The sequence below is a fragment of the Bos grunniens genome, chromosome 5 (assembly GCF_055505025.1).
Source record: "Bos grunniens cultivar Pamir isolate PY7600 chromosome 5, Bosgru_T2T1.0, whole genome shotgun sequence".
Lineage (NCBI taxonomy): Eukaryota > Metazoa > Chordata > Mammalia > Artiodactyla > Bovidae > Bos > Bos grunniens.
In genome coordinates, this window is record NC_141169.1 from 31,560,307 (window position 1) to 31,581,085 (window position 20,779).

Sequence of the window (20,779 nt, forward strand, 5' to 3'; positions counted from 1 at the left end):
AGTCTGGAGCAGGAATATGGGCCACCCCGGAGTGGCGACTTGGGATCTTAGGAAGGGCAGGGGACCTCTGCTGGCAAGGATGCCTGTGAGCCGAAGGAAGCACAGGGGCAGGCTGAAGATCTCCGGAGCTCCCGGAACCTCTGCCACAGCCAAACTCTGAGGCCAGAGCTGACCCCTCCCAAGGGGCAGGCGTAGGGCTCCGAGGTGGGCGGAAGCCAAGCCACCCAGAAGGGAGCTACTCCCGCCAGCTCAGATTGCCCTGCAGTGCGCTCTCCCCAGGCTGTCGCGCGGAGACCAAGCCAGTCAAGCCAGGCAAGTTCGATCTGAGTTCCGTCTTCATCTGGTCAAAGGCACCTTCCAGTCACTCAGCTATCGGTGGGGGAAACTGAGGCAAAGAGACATGACCACTGGGGACCAGAGGCTTGGCTCTCTAGTCTGGGTCGCCACACCCTCCTTGCAGCCTTGGCGGTCCCAGAGCAGGTGAGTGGAACTCTGGCCACCTCCCCCTTCGGTGGGGCCAAGCCTGAAACCCAAGCGTCGGGGGAGAGGGTGTGTGAGTACGCCGGGAGGAGGGGGAGCGGCTGGGCTCCCCGGGTCAAGGCGGGGGGTGTGAGGAGTTGGGGTGGGGATGCCCCGGGCTCGGGGAGGGGCCGCAGCTCTGTCAGCCGCGGCAGAGCCGCCGGTGAGCTCCGCGCGAGTAGAGCCAGAGCCCCCAGTTCTGTGCTTGCCCGCTCGCTAGCTTTCTCGATCACTCCCTCCCTTCCTCCCGGCGGCCGCGGCGGCGCTGGGGAAGCGGCGGAGAGGAGTGGCCCTGCCCTGGAAGAATGCGGCTCTGCCGAGGGGCCAGAACCCGACGCAGTCTCCCCACAGTTTGAACAGCTCGAGCCCAGGCGACCCAACCGCGCCTGTGGCAGACTCGGCCCCAGAGCAGCTGGAGGTAATCGGAATTGGGAAAGCAGGGAGGGCAGGGACTCGCACTCGGGGACGCGACAAGCACTCTGGTAGTCAGACAGACACGCATCCGCCCACGGGGGCGCAGAGATGCAGAGAGAGCCCGGGATATTGCCAGAGATAAAAGCCTAGCAAATAAAGGAGTGGCCCTAGATTTGGAGGCCAGTGAGTGGAGAGCGGAGGGGTGGGGGCTGAGGCTGAGGACCTGGTGGGGACCAGATGGGCAGTGCCAGGAGGAGAGGAACGTGTAGTTAGGAAAAGTAGCAGACGAAGTAAAGGACTCAGCCGGCACCACGGCCCATTTCAAGAGGGAAGCAAGGTCCCCTCCCAGACTTGTGGCACCTGGAGCCTCCCCTGGCTCCCTAATGGGGCTGCAAAGGGCAGAGTGGGAGGGGGAGCCCATTCCTCCACCCTTTTCAGGGAAGCTGCTAGATGGCACTTGGAGACTACACTCCCCCACCCCGCCCCCTCTCAATCCTGCCCCTAGGCCTCCTGAGCGTGAGAGGGTGAAGCTTTGTTGGGCCTGGGAAGCCAATCTTGGGGCCCTTGAAAAGGGAGCAGTGGACAGGGTAATGGAGAGCTGTTTGTGAGACTATCCAGCTGTTTGCACGTGAGTGTGTCAGTGTGCCGGGCACTGTGTCTGGCTGGGTGAGCTCCAGGACGCTGGCGTAAGTCCCAGTTTCTAGGCCCATACTTCTTCCAGGGCCCAGGTACTCAGGGAATCAAGGGCGTGATCTTACTGTTTTGTTTGAGCGGGATTAGTGGAGTGGCCCTGGTGAGTTAGGAGCGGGAGTTGGGCATCCTTCGGTTGCCCGGGTGAGCCACCCTATTCTGGAGCGTTCCCCAAGTGTCCCTGTCCTGCAGGCCCTGCTCGATCTGCCCATCGGGGCCTTCGGGCCCGGGATTCGACATGCGGGAGGAGCCCCGGCCGCGGCCTCCGCCCTTGGGCCTCGCCGGTCTCCTGTTCCTGGCGTTGTGCAGTCGGTGAGCCGTCCCCCTGTCACCCAGCCCGTGAGAGAAAGCCCTGGGTTAGAGGCCGGTCGGGAGACGTCGGAGGGGGCGCGAAGGCCTGGACCGCAGACCTGAGACGCCTTCTCGGTTCCCAGGGCCCTCGGCAATGAGATTCAGGGCTTGAAGCTGCCGGGCGGCGGCGAGCCGCCGCTGACCGCCAACACCGTGTGCTTGACGCTGTCGGGCCTGAGCAAGCAGCAGCTGGGCCTGTGCCTGCGCAGCCCCGACGTGACGGCGTCGGCGCTCCAGGGCCTGCACATCGCGGTCCACGAGTGCCAGCACCAGCTGCGGGACCAGCGCTGGAACTGCTCGGCGCTCGAGGGCGGCGGCCGCCTGCCGCACCACAGCGCCATCCTCAAGCGCGGTGAGCCTGACCGGGCGAGGCTGAGCCGCCGCCGGGGCTGGGGGGTGGGGGGGCACGCCGACGCGAGCGGAGGCGGGAAGGGACTGGTTCACCACTCCGGGAGGGGCCTCTCCGGGAATTCCCCCCCGGAGCTGCGCGGAGTAGGGTCTGGCCACCCGTCTGGGGCCCCGTGCTTCAGACTTCCACCTGCCTGCTGCCGGCAAGGCAGCTGGGTCCCTGCTCCCCTACCCCAGGGCCCCCCTTTCCTGCCTCCGCCCAGCTGATCTCGGCTGCACCTGTGAGCAAGTGATGCCCCCAGCCCTAGAAGCTTTAAATGCCCCCCTCCTCCCCGTCCCCCAATTTTTCTGCCCCTCCTCTCTGCATGGGACAAGCCCAGGCTGGTGTCCCCATAGCCTCAGCAGGGGTGGGGTGACGCCCCCAACCGTTTAAGGGTTAAACCTTCTCCCCTAATTACTGGGGTTCCCAGGAGCAGAAGCTGGGAACAAAGACCCCGATGGCTTTGAAGCCGGGGAGCATCCCCCTCCTCAGTGCTGTGGGGGCCCCAGGTGGCTCTCACTTGAGCAGGTGAGGAAGCACTGGAGGTGTTCACTGGAGGTGTTCCCCACAGGAGGTCACTGTGGGGCCTGGCCTAGGGGCCCTGGTCTGGAAGTGCATCACTGTCTCTTGCCAGGCCATGCCCCAGTTTACTCCCTAAAGGAGTAAACATCCATCTCAGGCTCAGCCCAAGGGTGGGGGCAATACTTTGGGGACTATGGGGTTAATAGGCAGCTGCCATCTGCGGGGGAATTCCCAAGACTTGTGAAAACAGCTTCACCCCTGGAGGCTTGAGGTTGGGGGATCAGGAGGCTGGGCCAGGAGCCCTGCATCCTGGGACGGGAGAGGCCTGGCCCCTAAAGAGGTGCTCACATCCACTCAAGGCTCCAGAGAGGGAGGCTGCTTTCCTACAGGGCCTGGCATAGGGGAAGGCTTTGATGGCCCAGTGGGAAGCATGTCTATCTAAGCTTGGGGAAGGCTTGTCATCCTGAGCCTCTGTGACTCCCAAAACATAACAAAGAAGTCAACATTTTAAGAGGACCTTAGGGAGAATCACCTCCACCTCTCTCCCTCTCCCAGCATTTTACAGAGTAATAACAGGTTAGGATAAATACAAGGGGCAGTCTTAACAGGCAAATATAAAACTAGAAACTGGAAAGAGGAAGGACAGCTCCACAGCTCCAACTCTTTGAGGATTTTGGGGCTGGTGGAGGGTAAGTTGGTGAAAAGACTGATTTAAATAACCTTGATTAAAAAAAACAACAACACAAAACCAAGGCCTCCGCTTCCATCCCACCTGCAGAGCTGGGGAATTTCTAAGGCTTTCAGATATAGAACTAAGTGAACATATCTTCAAAGACCTCAAGGACTCTCTCTTAGTCATCTCTCATCCCCAGGGGTCTTTCCCTCTAGCCTAGCTCTTTCATCCACACTTGACAATCCCAGACTTAAACAGAGCAAGAATGGGCCTCAGGGATCATCTCAATTCATCCTCTCCCTTTATAGATGAGGAAACTGAGACTCTGTGCTTTTAGGTTCCCTTCCTTCTCCTGTGACTTGCTCCTAAACTACTTAACTGGTAAAGGCAGGATCTGGAGTCAGTTAGGAAATTCTGGAATTGCAGGTTGGCTGTTTCCTTTGGCCTCCTTACTCTCAGTGGCTTGTCAGACCTACCCCTATCCACACCCCTTTCATCCCCAGGTTTCCGAGAGAGCGCTTTTTCCTTCTCCATGCTGGCTGCTGGGGTCATGCATGCGGTAGCCACCGCCTGCAGCCTGGGCAAGCTGGTGAGCTGTGGCTGTGGCTGGAAGGGCAGTGGTGAGCAGGATCGACTGAGGGCGAAACTGCTGCAGCTGCAGGCACTATCGCGGGGCAAGAGCTTTTCCCACTCCCTGCCCAGCTCGGGCCCCGGCTCCGGTCCCAGCCCTGGCCCCCAGGACACGTGGGAATGGGGCGGCTGTAACCATGACATGGACTTCGGGGAGAAGTTCTCTCGGGATTTTTTGGATTCCAGGGAAGCTCCTCGGGACATCCAGGCACGAATGCGGATCCACAACAACAGGGTGGGGCGTCAGGTATGTGTGTGCGCAACTTGTCCTGGGTCTTCCTGGCGTTTTTAAGGCCTGGCTAGATTTGAGAGGGCACAGCAGCACAAGAGGATGAGCTGTGGGGGGTGATTGTTACCTGCGGGGTGGCCTGGAGCCAAGCAAGTCACTGCCTTCCCTAGAATTTAGGGGTTCTCTGGGCTAGACTCCCTGGTTTACCAGTGTTCACTCTGGAAAGAGCACTGGACTGGGAGTCAGGGCAACTGGAGCTGAATCCTGTTGCCGACTAGTTATCAGCCAAATCTCTGTAACCAGCTGATTGTTGAAGATGGGCAATTTACTCTCTGCTCTGGCTTCCGTTCTCCAACATGAAACGAGGGAGTGGGGCTATTAGCCGTCCCACGGTGCCCTTTCTCTTCTGATAGTTCTTTGCCATTCTTCCCTCTGTTTGTTCCTGCATGTTCTCTGCTCCCTCCCCTTCCTGTACCTCTGTGCTCTGTCCATTTGCTGCCCTCCCCTCTCATTTCTTCCTCGCTGATGCTCTAGGTGGTAACTGAAAACCTGAAGCGGAAATGCAAGTGCCATGGTACGTCAGGCAGCTGCCAGCTCAAGACGTGCTGGAGGGCACCCCCAGAGTTCCGGGCAGTGGGAGCAGCCTTGAGGGAGCGGCTGGACCGGGCCATCTTCATTGATACTCACAACCGCAACTCCGGAGCCTTTCAACCCCGTCTTCGGCCCCGTCGCCTTTCAGGAGAGCTGGTCTACTTCGAGAACTCTCCTGACTTCTGTGAGCGAGACCCCACTGTGGGCTCCCCAGGCACGCAGGGCCGGGCCTGCAACAAGACGAGCCACCAGCTGGGTAGCTGTGGCAGCCTGTGCTGTGGCCGAGGGCACAACGTGCTCCGGCAGACCCGAGTCGAGCGCTGTAATTGCCGCTTCCACTGGTGCTGCTACGTGCTGTGTGACGAGTGCAAGGTCACAGAGTGGGTCAATGTGTGTAAGTGAGGGTCAGCCTCACTGCGGGGCTGGGGCAGGGGAGGGCCACCTTTGCAGCCTTTTGCTCTGATTTCTGTCCAGGGTCAATCTTGGCCCCTGGCAGCTCAAAGTGTCTACCTGGAAACAGCTTTGGGTCAGGTGGAGTCTGTGATGTGTGGCTTTCTCCCCCACAGTAGGAGGGCCTTGTCAGGGAGCTGTCACCCTCTTCTGCTCCTTGAACACCTGAATGGAAGAAGATGAAATGAACTGTGTTGCTCTCCCAGCCACCCAACCTGGGGTCCCTTTAACTCTCATATTCATATTCCTTTTGGCTGGGGAGTCCCTATAATTTGACCACTCTTTTCTTTTGCGGGATAGCCCCAGCATTGTGTGGAGCCATACAACCTATATCCAGAAAGAGACCTCTCACTCCTATTTGCTGTTTCCAAACTCCTCTACTGCAGCCTGGACCCCATCTTAGGGAGTCATAGGAGCCGGTTGTAGAGAGGTTTTTTCTTAGGGAAGGGACACGGTGCAGGGCACTCAAAAACCCTGAAAGTTGTCTGTCAAGGCCCTTAGGGAAGCTGTCTGCCCCTATTCAGATGTTGAAGGGAACCCTCCAAAGGAAGAATTTTACCCAAGACTCTCTGAGCCTCTTTTTCTTTCTTCAGCAGGAGGGGTGGGAAAGGCTAATTTATTGTACTGAGACTTGTTCTTGGTTCTTGTTTGTAATAAAAATAAATTAAGTTCCTGGAATGGTGACTATAGATGGTGATATTTCTAGCCACACTTGGGATCCCAGGCCTGGCTTCTTTTCCAGGTGAATTCTCTTACCCGCCCACACTCAGTGACTTTATGTATATCATGCCCCATTCCACAAAGGATTTGAAATGGTCTTCAGGTGACTCAGTTGACAATTTTTAGTGTGGAAAAAACTGGGTGGGGCAGGGGGACTTCTAGGTGTGAGGGACTCAAGAGGTAGACATAGGCCCCATTCTGGTTCTCTGTGTTCCGCCTCCAGATTTTGCCTTGGCCACTGCCCTATAACAGGGCTTGGATTTTTTTTTTCCTCAACTCACGGGCATGCCTATGTCCAATAAAACTTTATTCACAAAAATGGACTGCGGGGCCAGATTTGGTTCTTCGGCTGTGGTTTGTTTTGACACCTACCCTACACAGTAAGGTCACGTCTGTTCTGGGATTTTCAGGTCCTGAAGATGTCTCACCATTGAACCTGGACTCAAAAATGGCAGGTGCTTTTCTCTGTGGTTCCAAATTGGAGAACTTGATGATAGATGCAAGACTAACGGGAAACATATATAAAGGATTCCTACTCTCAAAATTGGGAGTTTTTTACTCTGGAAACCAGCCAAATCAGCATGCTATCCCCCTGAATTATTTGCATATGTAGTTTGTCTTTCCTTATTAGAGCTCTTTTGCACTTAATCTCAGCAAAATAGCTCCTTTATCTTTTAAGAGATAACCATAACTAGAGAAAACAGAACTTCTTTTATTCCAATTCCACTTTCTTTCTATTCCTAGTCAAGTATCATTGAAAATAAACAATCATCTTTAAATTCAGAAAAGGAAGCTATAGCACAAATTTAGAACTTTACAAATAACTGATTGTTTATGGGGTTGCAGGATGCTGACTCTGTCAGGTCATCTCCTTGGCCAGGAGATGTAGAAATAGTCCTTTTCACACCTCTAGGCAATAGCTTTATCTGCCCCCAATTACCCTTAAAATCAGGTAGGATCAAGGTAGGAAAGACAGCAAGGGGTGTTGGTTTAGGGTAGTACTTTATGGTAAAACTTGATGTCCTAAATTTTCACTTGCACACTGAGAATTCTTGGTTTGGAAATTTGATGGAGGTAGGCCTTTAGGCACTGACTGAGCTTCGTGTATGCATGGGACAGCAGGAGAGAGATGGATGCAGCTAGAATAGACATAGGATATGAGGGAAAATAATGATAAGGAACATCCAGGCTAGGAATTTCTCACACTCAGGAAGAGGGAAGAGAATGGCCAATGAAATCACAGCAGGACTATTTCGGTTTTCCTCCAGTTCCTTCCTCTGTGCTCTCTTTGGCTCCTTTTCTCTTACTAGCTTTCTCTCTTCTTTCGTCAGACACACTCTGTGGCAAACTGAAGCCCCAAACCACAACCTTGAGAAATTCCAAATGGATTTTGTCAGTGAGGCCAACACTCCCCTCCCCACCCCTGCTCCCGGCACACGCACTGGGCTCAGGCCCAGGCCTGGGGTCAGTGGTGGAGGGGGAGTGTGCAACCCACAGAGCGGGTGGCTAAAATTTCAGCCTTGGTTAGCGCCAATGGCAGCCAGAGGGATAGGGAAAGACTGATCAATTGCAGTCAGGCCTCTCGGCCTCCTTCAGCTCTGGATACAGCTCTTCTCCCCTTAGAGCATTAGCCTTTCAAGTGGCTGGGGAGCTGGGGAGTGGCAGTGGCTGGCTTATTGCTAGCTGAGCAGCAACCCTCCTGTCTGTGCTCCTGTTTGCTCTATAGGGAGCACCCAGTAATGCTGCAATAGACACTTCCCTCTCCAGACTCCAGAGGGTGAAGGATAGCAGGGCTGGAAGATTCTCTAGTTCCATTCATCAGTCCTGATTCAAATACCTTGGGACTTGCTGCTAACCATACAACACTGTCACCATTTCCTTCCTTCTATCATACCTGGGACTCAACCTTGAGAGGATCTGAAGACTTGGGCAGGAACACTGACAGGTGTCACCTCCTATCAGAGTCTCACAAGGCGTCTTGGTATGGTTGAGGCAAGGGCAGTTGCAAAGCATAATTTTGGTGATCAGTGTGAGGGCATAATCTGGTGGTGTGTGCCTTAAAAAATCTAGGAAAAGAAATGGAAAGAAAAATCATGTGGAGGTATCATGGAGCCCACTCTGCTGCTGCTGCGGCTAAATCGCTTCAGTTGTGTCCAACTCTGTGTGGCCCCATAGATGGCAGCCCACCAGGCTCCCCTGTCCCTGGGATTCTCCAGGCAAGAACACTGGAGTGGGTTACCATTTCCTTCTCCAATGAATAAAAGTGAAAAGTGAAAATGAAGTCTCTCAGTCGTGTCCGACTCTTTGGACCCCATGGACTGCAGCCTACCAGGCTCCTCCACCCATGGGATTTTCCATCCAAGAGTACTGGAGTGGGTTGCCATTGCCTTCTCCGGGAGCCCACTCTCAGTTCAGTTCAGTTCAGTTGCTCAGTTGTGTCCGACTCTTTGCGACCCCATGAATCGCAGCACGCCAGGCCTCCCTGTCCATCATCAACTCTCGGAGTTCACTCACACTCAAGTCCATCAAGTCAGTGATGCCATCCAGCCATCTCATCCTCTGCCGTCCCCTTCTCCTCCTGCCCCCAATCCCTCCCAGCATCAGAGTCTTTTCCAATAAGTCAACTCTTTGCATGAGGTGGCCAGAGTACTGGAGTTTCAGCTTTAGCATCATTCCTTCCAAAGAAATCCCAGGGCTGATCTCCTTCAGAATGGACTGGTTGGATCTCCTTGCAGTCCAAGGGACTCTCAGGAGTCTTCTGCAACACCACAGTTCAAAAGCATCAATTCTTCGGCGCTCAGCCTTCTTCACAGTCCAACTCTCACATCCATACATGACCACAGGAAAAACCATAGCCTTGACTAGATGGACCTTTGTTGGCAAAGTAATGTCTCTGCTTTTGAATATGCTATCTGGGTTGGTCATAACTGTCCTTCCAAAGAGTAAGCGTCTTTTAATTTCATGGCTGCAGTCACCATCTGCAGTGATTTTGGAGCCCAAAAAAATAAAGTCTGACACTGTTTCCACTGTTTCCCCATCTATTTCCCATGAAGTGATGGGACCGGATACCATGATCTTCGTTTTCTGAATGTTGAGCTTTAAGCCAACTTTTTCACTCTCCTCTTTCACTTTCATCAAGAGGCTCTTTAGTTCCTCTTCACTTTCTGCCATAAGGGTGGTGTCATCTGCATATCTGAGGTTATTGATATTTCTCTCGGCAATCTTGATTCCAGCTTGTGCTTCTTCCAGCCCAGCGTTTCTCATGATGTACTCTGCATAGAAGTTAAATAAGCAGGGTGACAATATATAGCCTTGATGTACTCCTTTTCCTATTTGGAACCAGTCTGTTGTTCCATGTCCAGTTCTAACTGTTGCTTCCTGACCTGCATACAGATTTCTCAAGAGGCAGGTCAGGTGGTCTGGTATTCCCATCTCTTTCAGAATTTTCCACAGTTTATTGTGATCCACACAGTCAAAGGCTTTGGCATAGTCAATAAAGCAGAAATAGATGTTTTTCTGGAACTCTCTTGCTTTTTCCATGATCCAGTGGATATTGGCAATTTGATCTCTGGTTCCTCTGCCTTTTCTAAAACCAGCTTGAACATCAGGAAGTTCACGGTTCACATATTGCTGAAGCCTGGCTTGGAGAATTTTGAGCATTACTTTCCTAGCGTGTGAGATGAGTGCAATTGTGTGGTAGTTTGAGCATTCTTTGGCGTTGCCTTTCTTTGGGATTTGAATGAAAACTGACCTTTTCCAGTCCTGTGGCCACTGCTGAGTTTTCCAAATTTGCTGACATATTGAGTGCAGCACTTTCACAGCATCATCTTTCAGGATTTGAAATAGCTCAACTGGCATTCCATCACCTCCACTAGCTTTGTTCGTAGTGATGCTTTCTAAGGCTGACTTGACTTCACATTCCAGGACGTCTGGCTCTAGGTGAGTGATCACACCATTGTGATTATATGGGTCGTAAAGATCTTTTTTGTACAGTTCTTCTGTGTATTCTTGCCACTTCTTAATATCTTCTGCTTCTGTTAGGTCCATACCATTTCTGTCCTTTATCAAGCCCATCTTTGCATGAAATGTTCCCTTGGTATCTCTAATTTTCTTGAAGAGATCTCTAGTCTTTCCCATTCTGTTGTTTTCCTCTATTTCTTTGCATTGATCACTGAAGAAGGCTTTCTTATCTCTTCTTGCTATTCTTTGGAACTCAGCATTCAGATGCTTATATCTTTCCTTTTCTCCTTTGCTTTTCCCTTCTCTTCTTTTCACAGCTATTTGTAAGGCCTCCCCAGACAACCATTTTGCTTTTTTGCATTTCTTTTCCATGGGGATGGTCTTGATCCCTGTCTCCTGTACAATGTCACGAACCCCATTCCATAGTTCATCAGGCACTCCATCCATCAGATCTAGTCCCTTAAATCTATTTCTCACTTCCACTGTATAATCATAAGGGATTTGATTTAGGTCACACCTGAATGGTCTAGTGGTTTTCCCTACTTTCTTCAATGGGGTTACATCCCAATAAACCCATTGTAAGTTGAAAATATCTAAGGTCGAAAGTGCATCATAGCTTAACCTAGCCTGCCTTAAAGATGTTCAGAATATTTACACTAGCCTACAGTTGGGCAAAATAATCTGACAAAAAGCCTATTTTATAATTGTGTTGAATATCTTATGTAATCTATTGAATACTATCCTGAAAGTGGGAAACAGAGTGGTTGTAAGTGTGTCAGTTGTTTACCCTTGTGATGGTATAGCTGACCGGGAGCTGCAACTCACTGCTACTGCTGGGCATCACAGAAGAAAATCATACCACACGGCCTGGGGAAAGATCAAATTCAAATCACAGAGTCTATTCAAGGCATATCACTTTTGCACCATCATAAAGTAAAAAAAAAGCATTAAGTGGAACCATTGTAAGTTTGGACCATATGTATAAGGAAACACATGGCTCTTCCCTAAAGCTTGAGCCAAAATTGTCGATTTTTTAAATTTGATTTTTTGGGCCTTATTTCTTGTCTCCTTCCAAGAAGAACTAGACTGGTAGATAACTCTGTCTACTCCTTGTCCTCATCAATCCCTGGTATATACATTCACCAATCCCTTCCTCTTATCCCAGTCTGTTTTCGCTCTTGTTTTAACCTGGAGAATAACACAACCCTAGAATGTGAAGTCAGCAGGAGCTTAACTTAAAATCGTGAAGGATGAATGATAACCTATATGATAAAAGAATCTAAAAATGAACAAATATATGTGGTATAACTGAATCACTTCACTGTATACCTGAAACTAACACATTAGTTTAGTAAATCAACTATGTGTGCTAAGTCACTTCAGTCATGTCCAACTCTTTGCAACCCTATGGAATGTAGCCTGTCAGGCTCCTCTGCCCATGGGATTCTCCTAGCAAGAATACTGGAGTGGGTTGCCATTCCCTTCTCCAGAGGAGCTTCCCAACCTAGGGATGGAATCTGTGTCTCCAGGATTGCAGGCAGATTCTTTATCATCTGAGCCACCAGGGATGCCCTTAAAATCAACTATACGCCAATAAAAGTAAAGTATTATTTTTTAAAAAGTTGGTGAAGGATGATCAAGAACAGACTTGTGGTTACCATATGAGAAACGTTGGGGGGCGAGGTGTGGGGGTAGGGATAAATCAAGAGCTTGAGATTAAAATACACACACTACTATATATAAAATAGATCACCAACAAGGACCTACTGTACGGCCCAGGGAACTCAAATATTCTGTGATAACCTATATGAGAAAAGAATCTGAAAAAGAATGAATATATATATATATATGAATAATATACATATGTATAACTTAATCACTTTGCTGAACACTTGAAACTAACACAACATTGTAAACCAACTATACTCCAATAAGATTTTTTTTAAAAGATGATGAAGGATGAGAGGACTAATAAGGAGTATGTTTACAACAAAAAGAATTGTATCCTATCCGTCCTGGGCTGTTGCCGTCAAAGGCCTTTGGCGATCCTAAACTCTGTATTTTAAATGGCAGAAGACTCCTCCAATGTTTTTACAGACTCCTAGAGTGGGCTCATTCTGTTCTCCAAGCCAGGCTTCAGCAATACGTGAACCGTGAACTTCCTGATGTTCAAGCTGGTTTTAGAAAAGGCCGAGGAACCAGAGATCAAATTGCCAATATCCACTGGATCATGGAAAAAGCAAGAGAGTTCCAGAAAAACATCTATTTCTGCTTTATCGACTATGCCAAAGCCTTTGACTGTGTGGATCACAATAAACTGTGGAAAATTCTGCAAGAGATGGGAATACCAGACCACCTGACCTGCCTCTTGAGAAACCTATATGCAGGTCAGGAAGCAAGTTAGAACTGGACATGGAACAACAGACTGGTTCCAAATAGGAAAAGGAGTACATCAAGGCTATATATTGTCACCCTGCTTATTTAACTTCTATGCAGAGTACATCATGAGAAACGCTGGGCTGGAAGAAGCACAAGCTGGAATCAAGATTGCCGAGAGAAATATCAATAACCTCAGATGTGCAGATGACACCACCCTTATGGCAGAAAGTGAAGAGGAACTAAAGAGCCTCTTGATGAAAGTGAAAGAGGAGAGTGAAAAAGTTGGCTTAAAGCTCAACATTCAGAAAACGAAGATCATGGTATCCGGTCCCATCACTTCATGGGAAATAGATGGGGAAACAGTGGAAACAGTGTCAGACTTTATTTTTTTGGGCTCCAAAATCACTGCAGATGGTGACTGCAGCCATGAAATTAAAAGACGCTTACTCTTTGGAAGGACAGTTATGACCAACCCAGATAGCATATTCAAAAGCAGAGACATTACTTTGCCAACAAAGGTCCATCTAGTCAAGGCTATGGTTTTTCCTGTGGTCATGTATGGATGTGAGAGTTGGACTGTGAAGAAGGCTGAGCGCCGAAGAATTGATGCTTTTGAACTGTGGTGTTGCAGAAGACTCCTGAGAGTCCCTTGGACTGCAAGGAGATCCAACCAGTCCATTCTGAAGGAGATCAGCCCTGGGATTTCTTTGGAAGGAATGATGCTAAAGCTGAAATTCCAGTACTCTGGCCACCTCATGCAAAGAGTTGACTTATTGGAAAAGACTCTGATGCTGGGAGGGATTGGGGGCAGGAGGAGAAGGGGACGGCAGAGGATGAGATGGCTGGATGGCATCACTGACTTGATGGACTTGAGTGTGAGTGAACTCTGGGAGTTGATGATGGACAGGGAGGCCTGGCGTGCTGCGATTCATGGGGTCGCAAAGAGTCGGACACGACCGAGCGACTTAACTGAACTGAACTGAACCCCATTTTAAGACAAGGAAAATCTGTACTGCTGTAAATGAGGAGAAAGGGCATTTCAAGAACCTTCTGTGCTTAGCATTACTAGTGCCCTTCTTGTATGACAGCTGTGACTGTTCCAAGGTAACTCTCCATGTCTAGACCAGGTGCAAAAATGAGTGATGAAAGTGGGAGTGGGCAGGAATAGAGAAACACAGGTGCAAAATCCCTCACTTTCCTTGTAATACTAAAATTCATATTCATCTAGGTATACTTCCTCAAACCACACCTCTGAATACTAGGCCTCAACTGTTTGTCTTTCAAGTTCCAACTTCCTAACTGGCCCAGTGACCAGTTGCTTCCTTCAGTCTCTTAAATTCATCACTCTCCCTCTTCCTTATGAAAAAAGATCTCTTGATTCAGACCCCCCCAGCAACCTAGTCTTAGCAGTGAGTAGCAACACTGGTGCAGTGAGGGCTCTCGGAGGCCTGCGCCTATCCCTGGTTAAGAAATGAAAATGAGAGCTGAAGGAGTAAGGTCCAAAGCAAGAGATGTTCACTCATTTTCTGGCTTCCTGACTTTGCCCAAGGAGCCCCAGTCTCCACTGCGCCCACTACGCCGCCTCAATCCTTAAATAACAGGCATAGCCCTGGGGCTTCTCACCTGTTCCCACTGTCTCACCCCCATTCCCTAGCTTCCGCCACCACCGCCCACAGATTCCAGCCCCCACATCGGACCCCGCCCGGACTTCGTCTCCAATACCGGTTGCTTCTGCTGCAGCCGCTGCCATGGTGATGAATCTCGCGAGATCTGCTGCTCGCCGGTGCGCAGCTCTCGCGCGATCGGGGAGGTGGGAAGTATCCCGGTCTGGGGGTGGGGGTGCGCCGCACAGCTCCTGTCGCCGTCGCTGCTTCCGGTGCTAGGTGGAGGGCAGGAAGGAGGGAGCCGGGAGCGAGGCCAGGGGAGCAGCCGCGCTGAAATCGGCTGAGGGAGCCGGAGAGAGTGGAGCGAGAGCCGAGCGGAGCCTGTGGGGGCGGAGGCGGCGGCCGCAGCGGCGGAGCTGGGAGCAGGAACAGGTGAGGGGCTTGGAGGAGGGAAGGCGGGTCCGGGTAGAGGAGAGGCTCGGGGTGGGGGCTGCGAGGATAGAGCCCTCTCGCCCCGCTCTCCGCTCGCTCGCCCGCCCGGCACTGCCTGGCATGGAGCGGTGTGGTCCTTCCCTCCCGAGAGCTCGGAGAAGGGGCGCCGGGCCAGCCACACGCCTGCCCCCGCATTTGAAGGACGCTGAGCTGGTGTGGGGGTGGGGGGCGCACACGGTTTTGTCCTCCGCCTCGCACAAGGGGGCGACCTGGGCTGCGGTGAGGAGCCCCTCGCCTGCAGGAGGTGGGCTTTTGAAGGGTCGGGGTTGAGGGGGAGGAAAGCAGTCCTGGGTGAGGTGACGTGAGGGCGGCAATGACTGTTTTGTATTCTTTTCCTATTAAAGGGCTAGGGAATAGCGCTTTTTCCTACCCGCTTTCCGCCTTCACCTTGGTAATAGACCAGAGAGAAGCCTTGCTATGGTGACACCCCTCCCCCTATCGTGGGGCAGGGGTCGGTAGGGGGGTTAGGGATTAACCTGGAACACAGGCTGGTGGGACACCCCAGGGACACTATTCTGATGGAGGTTGAGCTTTCGGGTCCTGGGAACCGCATGTTGAGAAGAGGGCAGCAGGTGGGGAGCCAGAAGAGAGGAGGCAGCAGAAGGGGGAGGGGGATCTGGTCTTGCTTGGAGAAGAGAGGTGGTGCCTTTCTCCCCCAGGCGTAGCGGGGGCGGTCTCACTGGAGGAGGGAGCTTCTGGTCGCCAGCTCTGAGTTTCGGTCTTCCAATCCGCTTTCTTTCTTTAGGAAGTACCAGGATTCCCGGAACCGAAAATGGAGCCGTTGCTTACACTAGTGTTTGAGGGAAGAAGGTGGGGGTGAGGGGTAGGATGGAATTCCCTGTTAAAACCGGGCCACTTGATTAGCCAAGTTGTAACTTCTCTTTGGGGAAAGTTCCCTTCTTTCTGGGTTGTATTACCGCTGGTCTCCCTCTGGCTAGGCCGAGAGGAGTGTGGTATGTGGTCAGGAGTGAGAAGAAATAGTGAGGTCATCGGGGGAGGAAGAAGTGTAACTTAAAACGTGTCTCCGTCGCTGTTGGATTGGGTCACTCCTGGTCTAGGGCATGAAAGTTTTATTTGGTAGGAGATCTGCTGCAGGAGTCTGATTGCTTAGGCCAGTGCAGCTAGGGTCTGCATACTTCCTTCCTCATCCCTATTCAGGTGGTGACAGTATTTGCTACCATTTTGTCTTGAGCTTGTTGTTGGGTTAAGTGTCTCCATTTGCTATGACAGGAATGGGTCAGTGAATTGGTCATTGTGCATTAGACTTGGGTTTGAATACCATGTCTATAAAAGCCCGTTCTAAGAAAGAAACTGATCCACCTTTTCACAGAATGAATCTTTGACCTTGGATTCAGCTTGGAAGGGTCCTCTTGTATCACATATTAACATTCCTCCTGCCTCCCCGCATAGAGTTATTGCCTTGGGTAGTAAAAAAAAAAATTTTTTTTTCTTTTGTAGTCAAAATTTTTATGCGTGTGTCTTGCTTTTCCAAAGAGACGAAACTTTGAGTGCAGGAATTAGATCTCGTCTTGTGTCCCCCACACTGCCTGGGCACACAGTAAGCTCTCATGAATACTGAATGTGAATGAATAGAACTTAGCTTTTCTTTTCTTTTTTTAAATATTTATTTATTTATTTGGCTGCACTGGGTCTCAGTTGTGGCACTTTAGTGCAAAATGCAGGATGGACCTGGTAACTCTTAGTTGTGGGATCTAGTTCCCTGACTAGGGATCAAACCCGGAAAGTCCTGAATTCCGGATTTCTGACCATAGTTTAAGGAAAGAGAAAGAGATGGCTTGGCTGTCATAGAGAGTTCCTGAAGATAGCTGAGTGAGGGTGTAAAGGTGTAAAGGTCTTTACCCTTTGTAATTAAGGTCTTGGTCTCCACGTTTCCTAAGAGGCACAAAACAGTTGTGGATAATGAAAGTTAAGACCCCCAAAAGAAAAGTATTAGAACACAGAGTCATTATTTAGCAGAAATCCTAGATCTCCTTTAGACCTAGGTCCTGCAGAGTTGTCTGCAGATTGAGTTCCTGATAATTACGGAGAAGGAAGCCCGTGTATGTATCTGGTACCTGGCATAGAATTGGTGGCAATGAATGGTAGCTGCTATTACTAAACTGAATGCAAGTGTAAAGGAGGACAGACAGCAGGCTAGAAAGAGTGGAAGTGAAGTCTTACGTGCACAAAGAGTCATAAAGTGTGTTCGTCTCTGCTACTTTCTTCCACTGGAGTCATAATAGAGGAAATGGACTCAGAGGACAGTGGGCGGGATTTATTGGTTAGAAGGAAGTTCTCTAAAACCAGGTTTGTTAAAACTGATTCAATGACTGAGGGAAATTGTGGAATCTTCTCTCCCATATACCTTTAGAAATGGATTTCAAGAGGCCTAAGACTCAAAACATGTCACTGTATTTCACTCTCCTCACCATTTTTTTTGTGTGGCTACTGTGGAACTTCCCTGACTTGGGATCGAACCTGTGCCCCGTGCAGTGGAAGTGCAGAGTCTTAACCACTGGATCACCAGGGAAGTCCTTCACATTTTTTATATTGCAGTATAGTTGATTGACATATTGTGTTCGTTTCAGGTGTGCAACAGTTTTCTTCACCATTTTTGTTACATGGTATGATAATTAAGAATGTGGACCTTGGAATTGGACATAGTTGGGTTCAAATCATGCCTCTGCTAATTACTAGTTGTATGATTTTGGTGAAATTATTTGTCTCTCTTAGCTTCATTTTCCTCATCTGTAAGGAGTATGATAATGATAGTGTCTGTTCATAGTGTTGGCATGGGAATTAAATGAGATAACATACACAAAGTGCTTAGGGTTATACAAAGCACACATAGTAAGCCTCAAGTAAATGTTAGCTGCTATTAATAATCACCATCATAACAGTAATAATAACATGAGCCCTCAGGGCTGCCTTAAAAAAGAGGAGGTTTACAAAAGAACAACTTGCTGCCTGAAGCGCCTATGTAGAGGGGTGATTGTTACCATGACTTTCTGTGCTGGTCGTAGGCTTATGAGCAATGAAATCTTTTTTCAGCATCAGCCTCACAGAGGCAGCTCCTGTTGGCTGAGTGGGAGGTGAAGCTGGAGCAAGGCAGGGGCCCTGAACCATCAACTGGGATGTAGAGTGAGGATGTGGGGGCTCAGAAATAGTGTTCATGATACAAAAGTCAGAGTGACTCTGAGGTAATGGTTGACTCTTCCGTGAAAGAGCACCCTAATTGGCCTATGTCAGGTGTTTAGATTCCTGGGTCCCATTATTTTAGATCTTGGTATTTTAGCATCCTCCATTTCCTGGGCCACTCTTTTCACTTAGTCATATCTCCTTTAAATGTCTGCTTCTGTTTCAGAATGTACTGTATTACAGTCCAGAGTTGCAATGTCTGTAAATCTGTCTACTATGCCTTTTCCAACATCTGTTTCAAGTATAGGTGGAGTGCTAATAAAGGTTTTGGATAATGAAAGGACATGGGGAGCATTTGGAAAGAGTTCTACAAATGTTTGAAGGCTTTGTCTTATAGTCTGGGAAAGAACTGACTGACGTAGGGATTCTACCAAGGTGTTAGAGATTTGTCATGGATTTCTGCAGAGGACCTGCTGCATCAGATGGACCAGAAAAAGAAATGGCTCAAGATATTAGGGATCCACGGTTATCACCATATTCCTGAAGAAAGTTGAAATGACTGGGCATGGCAGATATTAGTTCCTTGACAACCAGGGATTGAACCCAGGCCCTTGGCATTGAAATTGTGTCTAAACCACTGGACTGCCATGGAATTCCCATAACCTGCCCTTTATGAGCTTAAACACAAGCGTGTCAAGCATGAATGTTTACATTTCAACATGATTTAGGATGCAGAAGAACATTAGCTTTCTGTTGGAGTGGTTTAATTCTTCATCCTCCCCTTTTTGAAAAAAAGGAATCTAACCATACCTTATATAAAATCTTATTTGAAGTCTAATACGTAAAATGGATAAAAGCAGTGCTGCTGTGGTAGTGGTGGAGAGTGGTGGACCATAATCAGAACCTCTCAGATAGTTTTCCCTTTCCCCTAGGCAGGCTCTGAATCCCATCCAAGGAACCTGAGAACATGGAAGCCACTTTGCCAGTTTGTCAGTTACAGGAAAAAGATTGGAGATCACATGTAGAATACTGTTTTCCTCAACCTCACGAGCGTTTGCCACCATCAGTAGAACTGAGTTCAGCAACAAGTATATCAGTCACTAGCTACAGATCAGTCATGGAGCTGGATGCTGGGAGCATGAAACATGAATAAGGCACAGTCCCAGCTGTCAAGGGACTGAGAGTCTAGTGTTGTTTTCCCACCTTGGTGTCCTGAGAAAATGGTAACAGTGAAACAGGCATAGTTGCTTGCAACCTGAGATGACCGGCCCATGGGCTCTAGCCACTCTAAGCCCTAGCTATCCAGTATTGATGGGATCAGCATCTTCAGTTGACCTGTATTTCATTAAAGGCACATTATTTGGGAAGTTCCAGCTCTGGAAAGCAAAACACACCAAGGTAAATAAAACATTCTGTGGTAAGTCCTAGAGTAGAAGTGTGTTTGAGGTGCTGAGGGATCACAAAAGGCTCTTATCCCCCAAGGTAGGACATTCCCTGTCTTCTGTATTCTTAGGCTGCTCTGTTACAGGTGGCCTTGTCCAAATCATGGCCTCCTGTTTTCATCTGTTCACTGGCAGCTCCATTTTGACATGCATAGTGGGACCAGATTGGGGCAAAGGTTTACTAGGACTTTAGGCTGATTACTCATGGGATTTCAGTGATTTTGTAATTAGGAAGGTACAGTGTACTGGATATCCAAGGCTAGAGATGTGGGCATTGGAGCAGACATCAAATATCAGGATATGGTACAGTTGTAAGGTGGTCAAATTCTAAGAATAGGGCACACTGAAAGCTTTGATTAGAGGGCAGTGCCACGGAATGTTCCAGGGAAAGAAATGAGTCTAGTTTTTATTTGGTCACTGTCTTATCTAGCTAGGTCATGTATTCTGAAACAGACTTGAGGTTCTGTTCTGACTCACTTGCTGAGGTTTGTCTTTGGGAAAAGCCATACCCTTCTCTGGTGTGTGGGTCTATCAGGGCAGTTTAGAATCCTTCGCTTGACTTTGTGGCTTCCTTCAGGTTATCCTGAACTGGAGTCTTCCTCTTGGACTAGAAGGGAAACTGATGTTTAATGATTCTGACTCAAACCTAAATGCTGTTAGTTAAGTGGAGACTAATTTTAGTCATATGTTCTAATTTATAACAAGGCCATTCATTGATTGCCTAGTAGCTAAGTTCAGTAGGTATCTTTCAGGCCTTATCTTAATTTGACTTTTTCGTAGCCTTTGACCCTCTTTTTTTTCTTTCCTCATTGGTGTCTCTGATGCCTTAGTCTCTTGATTTCCTTTTTACCCTTTTGGTTGCTTCCTACTCTCTTTCCTGGCCTTTTTTTGCTGTAAATGTTGATGTGCCCCAGGTTTTTATCTTTGGGCTTTTCTCCTATCTGAGCATACACACTCTCTCTAGATACATAGATTAGGATGTATCAGTTGCAAAAGATAGAAAACACACCTGTGAAGGACTTCCCTGGTGATCCACTGGCTAAGAATCCGCCTTCCAAAGCAAAGAACTTGGGTTCTATCCCTAGTCCCGGGACGATCCCACATGCCTCAAGGCAACTAAGCCCGTATGCTGCAAGTGAGCCCACCCTCTAGAGCCTGAGCATCGAAGCTAGAGATAGCTCACATGCGACGAAGACTCAGCGCAGCCAAAATAAAAAAAGAAAGAAGAAAGAAAACACACTGTGGCTCAAATAATTCGAGGATTTATTAAACACCTAGCAGGAAATCTGGGTGAAATAAGCCAGACACAAAAGGACAGGTATTGTTTGATTCCACATTAACGTGGTACCTAGAATAGTCAGATTCAGAAACAGTATAGTGGTTGTTTCCAGGGGGTAGGGGAGGGGCATTACTGGTTAACAAGTAGAGTTTCAGTTTGGGAAGATGCAAAAGTTCTGGAGATGCATGGTGGTGATGGTTGCACAACAGTGTAACTGTACTTAATGCCACTGAACTGTACATTTAAACTTAAAAATGATTAAAATGGTAAATTTTATGTATATTTTACCACAAGGCTTCCCAGGTGAC

At 49.2% G+C, this 20,779-nt stretch overlaps 2 protein-coding genes and 1 long non-coding RNA gene across 3 annotated transcripts in view; 2 read left to right on the plus strand and 1 right to left on the minus strand.

Moving 5' to 3' along the window:
* WNT10B (Wnt family member 10B) lies at positions 1–6,135 on the plus strand. Its single transcript, XM_086399673.1, has 5 exons — positions 1–937; positions 1,816–1,935; positions 2,058–2,326; positions 4,061–4,434; positions 4,951–6,135. The coding sequence occupies exons 2-5, from the start codon at positions 1,862–1,864 to the stop codon at positions 5,407–5,409; spliced, it is 1,176 nt and encodes a 391-aa protein (XP_086255799.1). The 5' UTR covers positions 1–937; positions 1,816–1,861; the 3' UTR covers positions 5,410–6,135.
* On the minus strand, positions 4,344–14,552 carry LOC147371671 (uncharacterized). Its single transcript, XR_015163697.1, has 4 exons — positions 14,239–14,552; positions 10,925–11,004; positions 8,072–8,243; positions 4,344–5,622 (listed from the first exon to the last, which is right to left on the minus strand). It is a non-coding gene; the product is annotated as an uncharacterized LOC147371671 (long non-coding RNA).
* ARF3 (ARF GTPase 3) overlaps positions 14,336–20,779 on the plus strand; it is a 17,853-nt gene continuing 11,409 nt past the window's right edge. The window contains exon 1 of the mRNA XM_086399678.1: positions 14,336–14,552. The gene's annotated coding sequence lies outside the window, so the exon portion shown is untranslated. The remainder of the gene's footprint in view (positions 14,553–20,779) is intronic.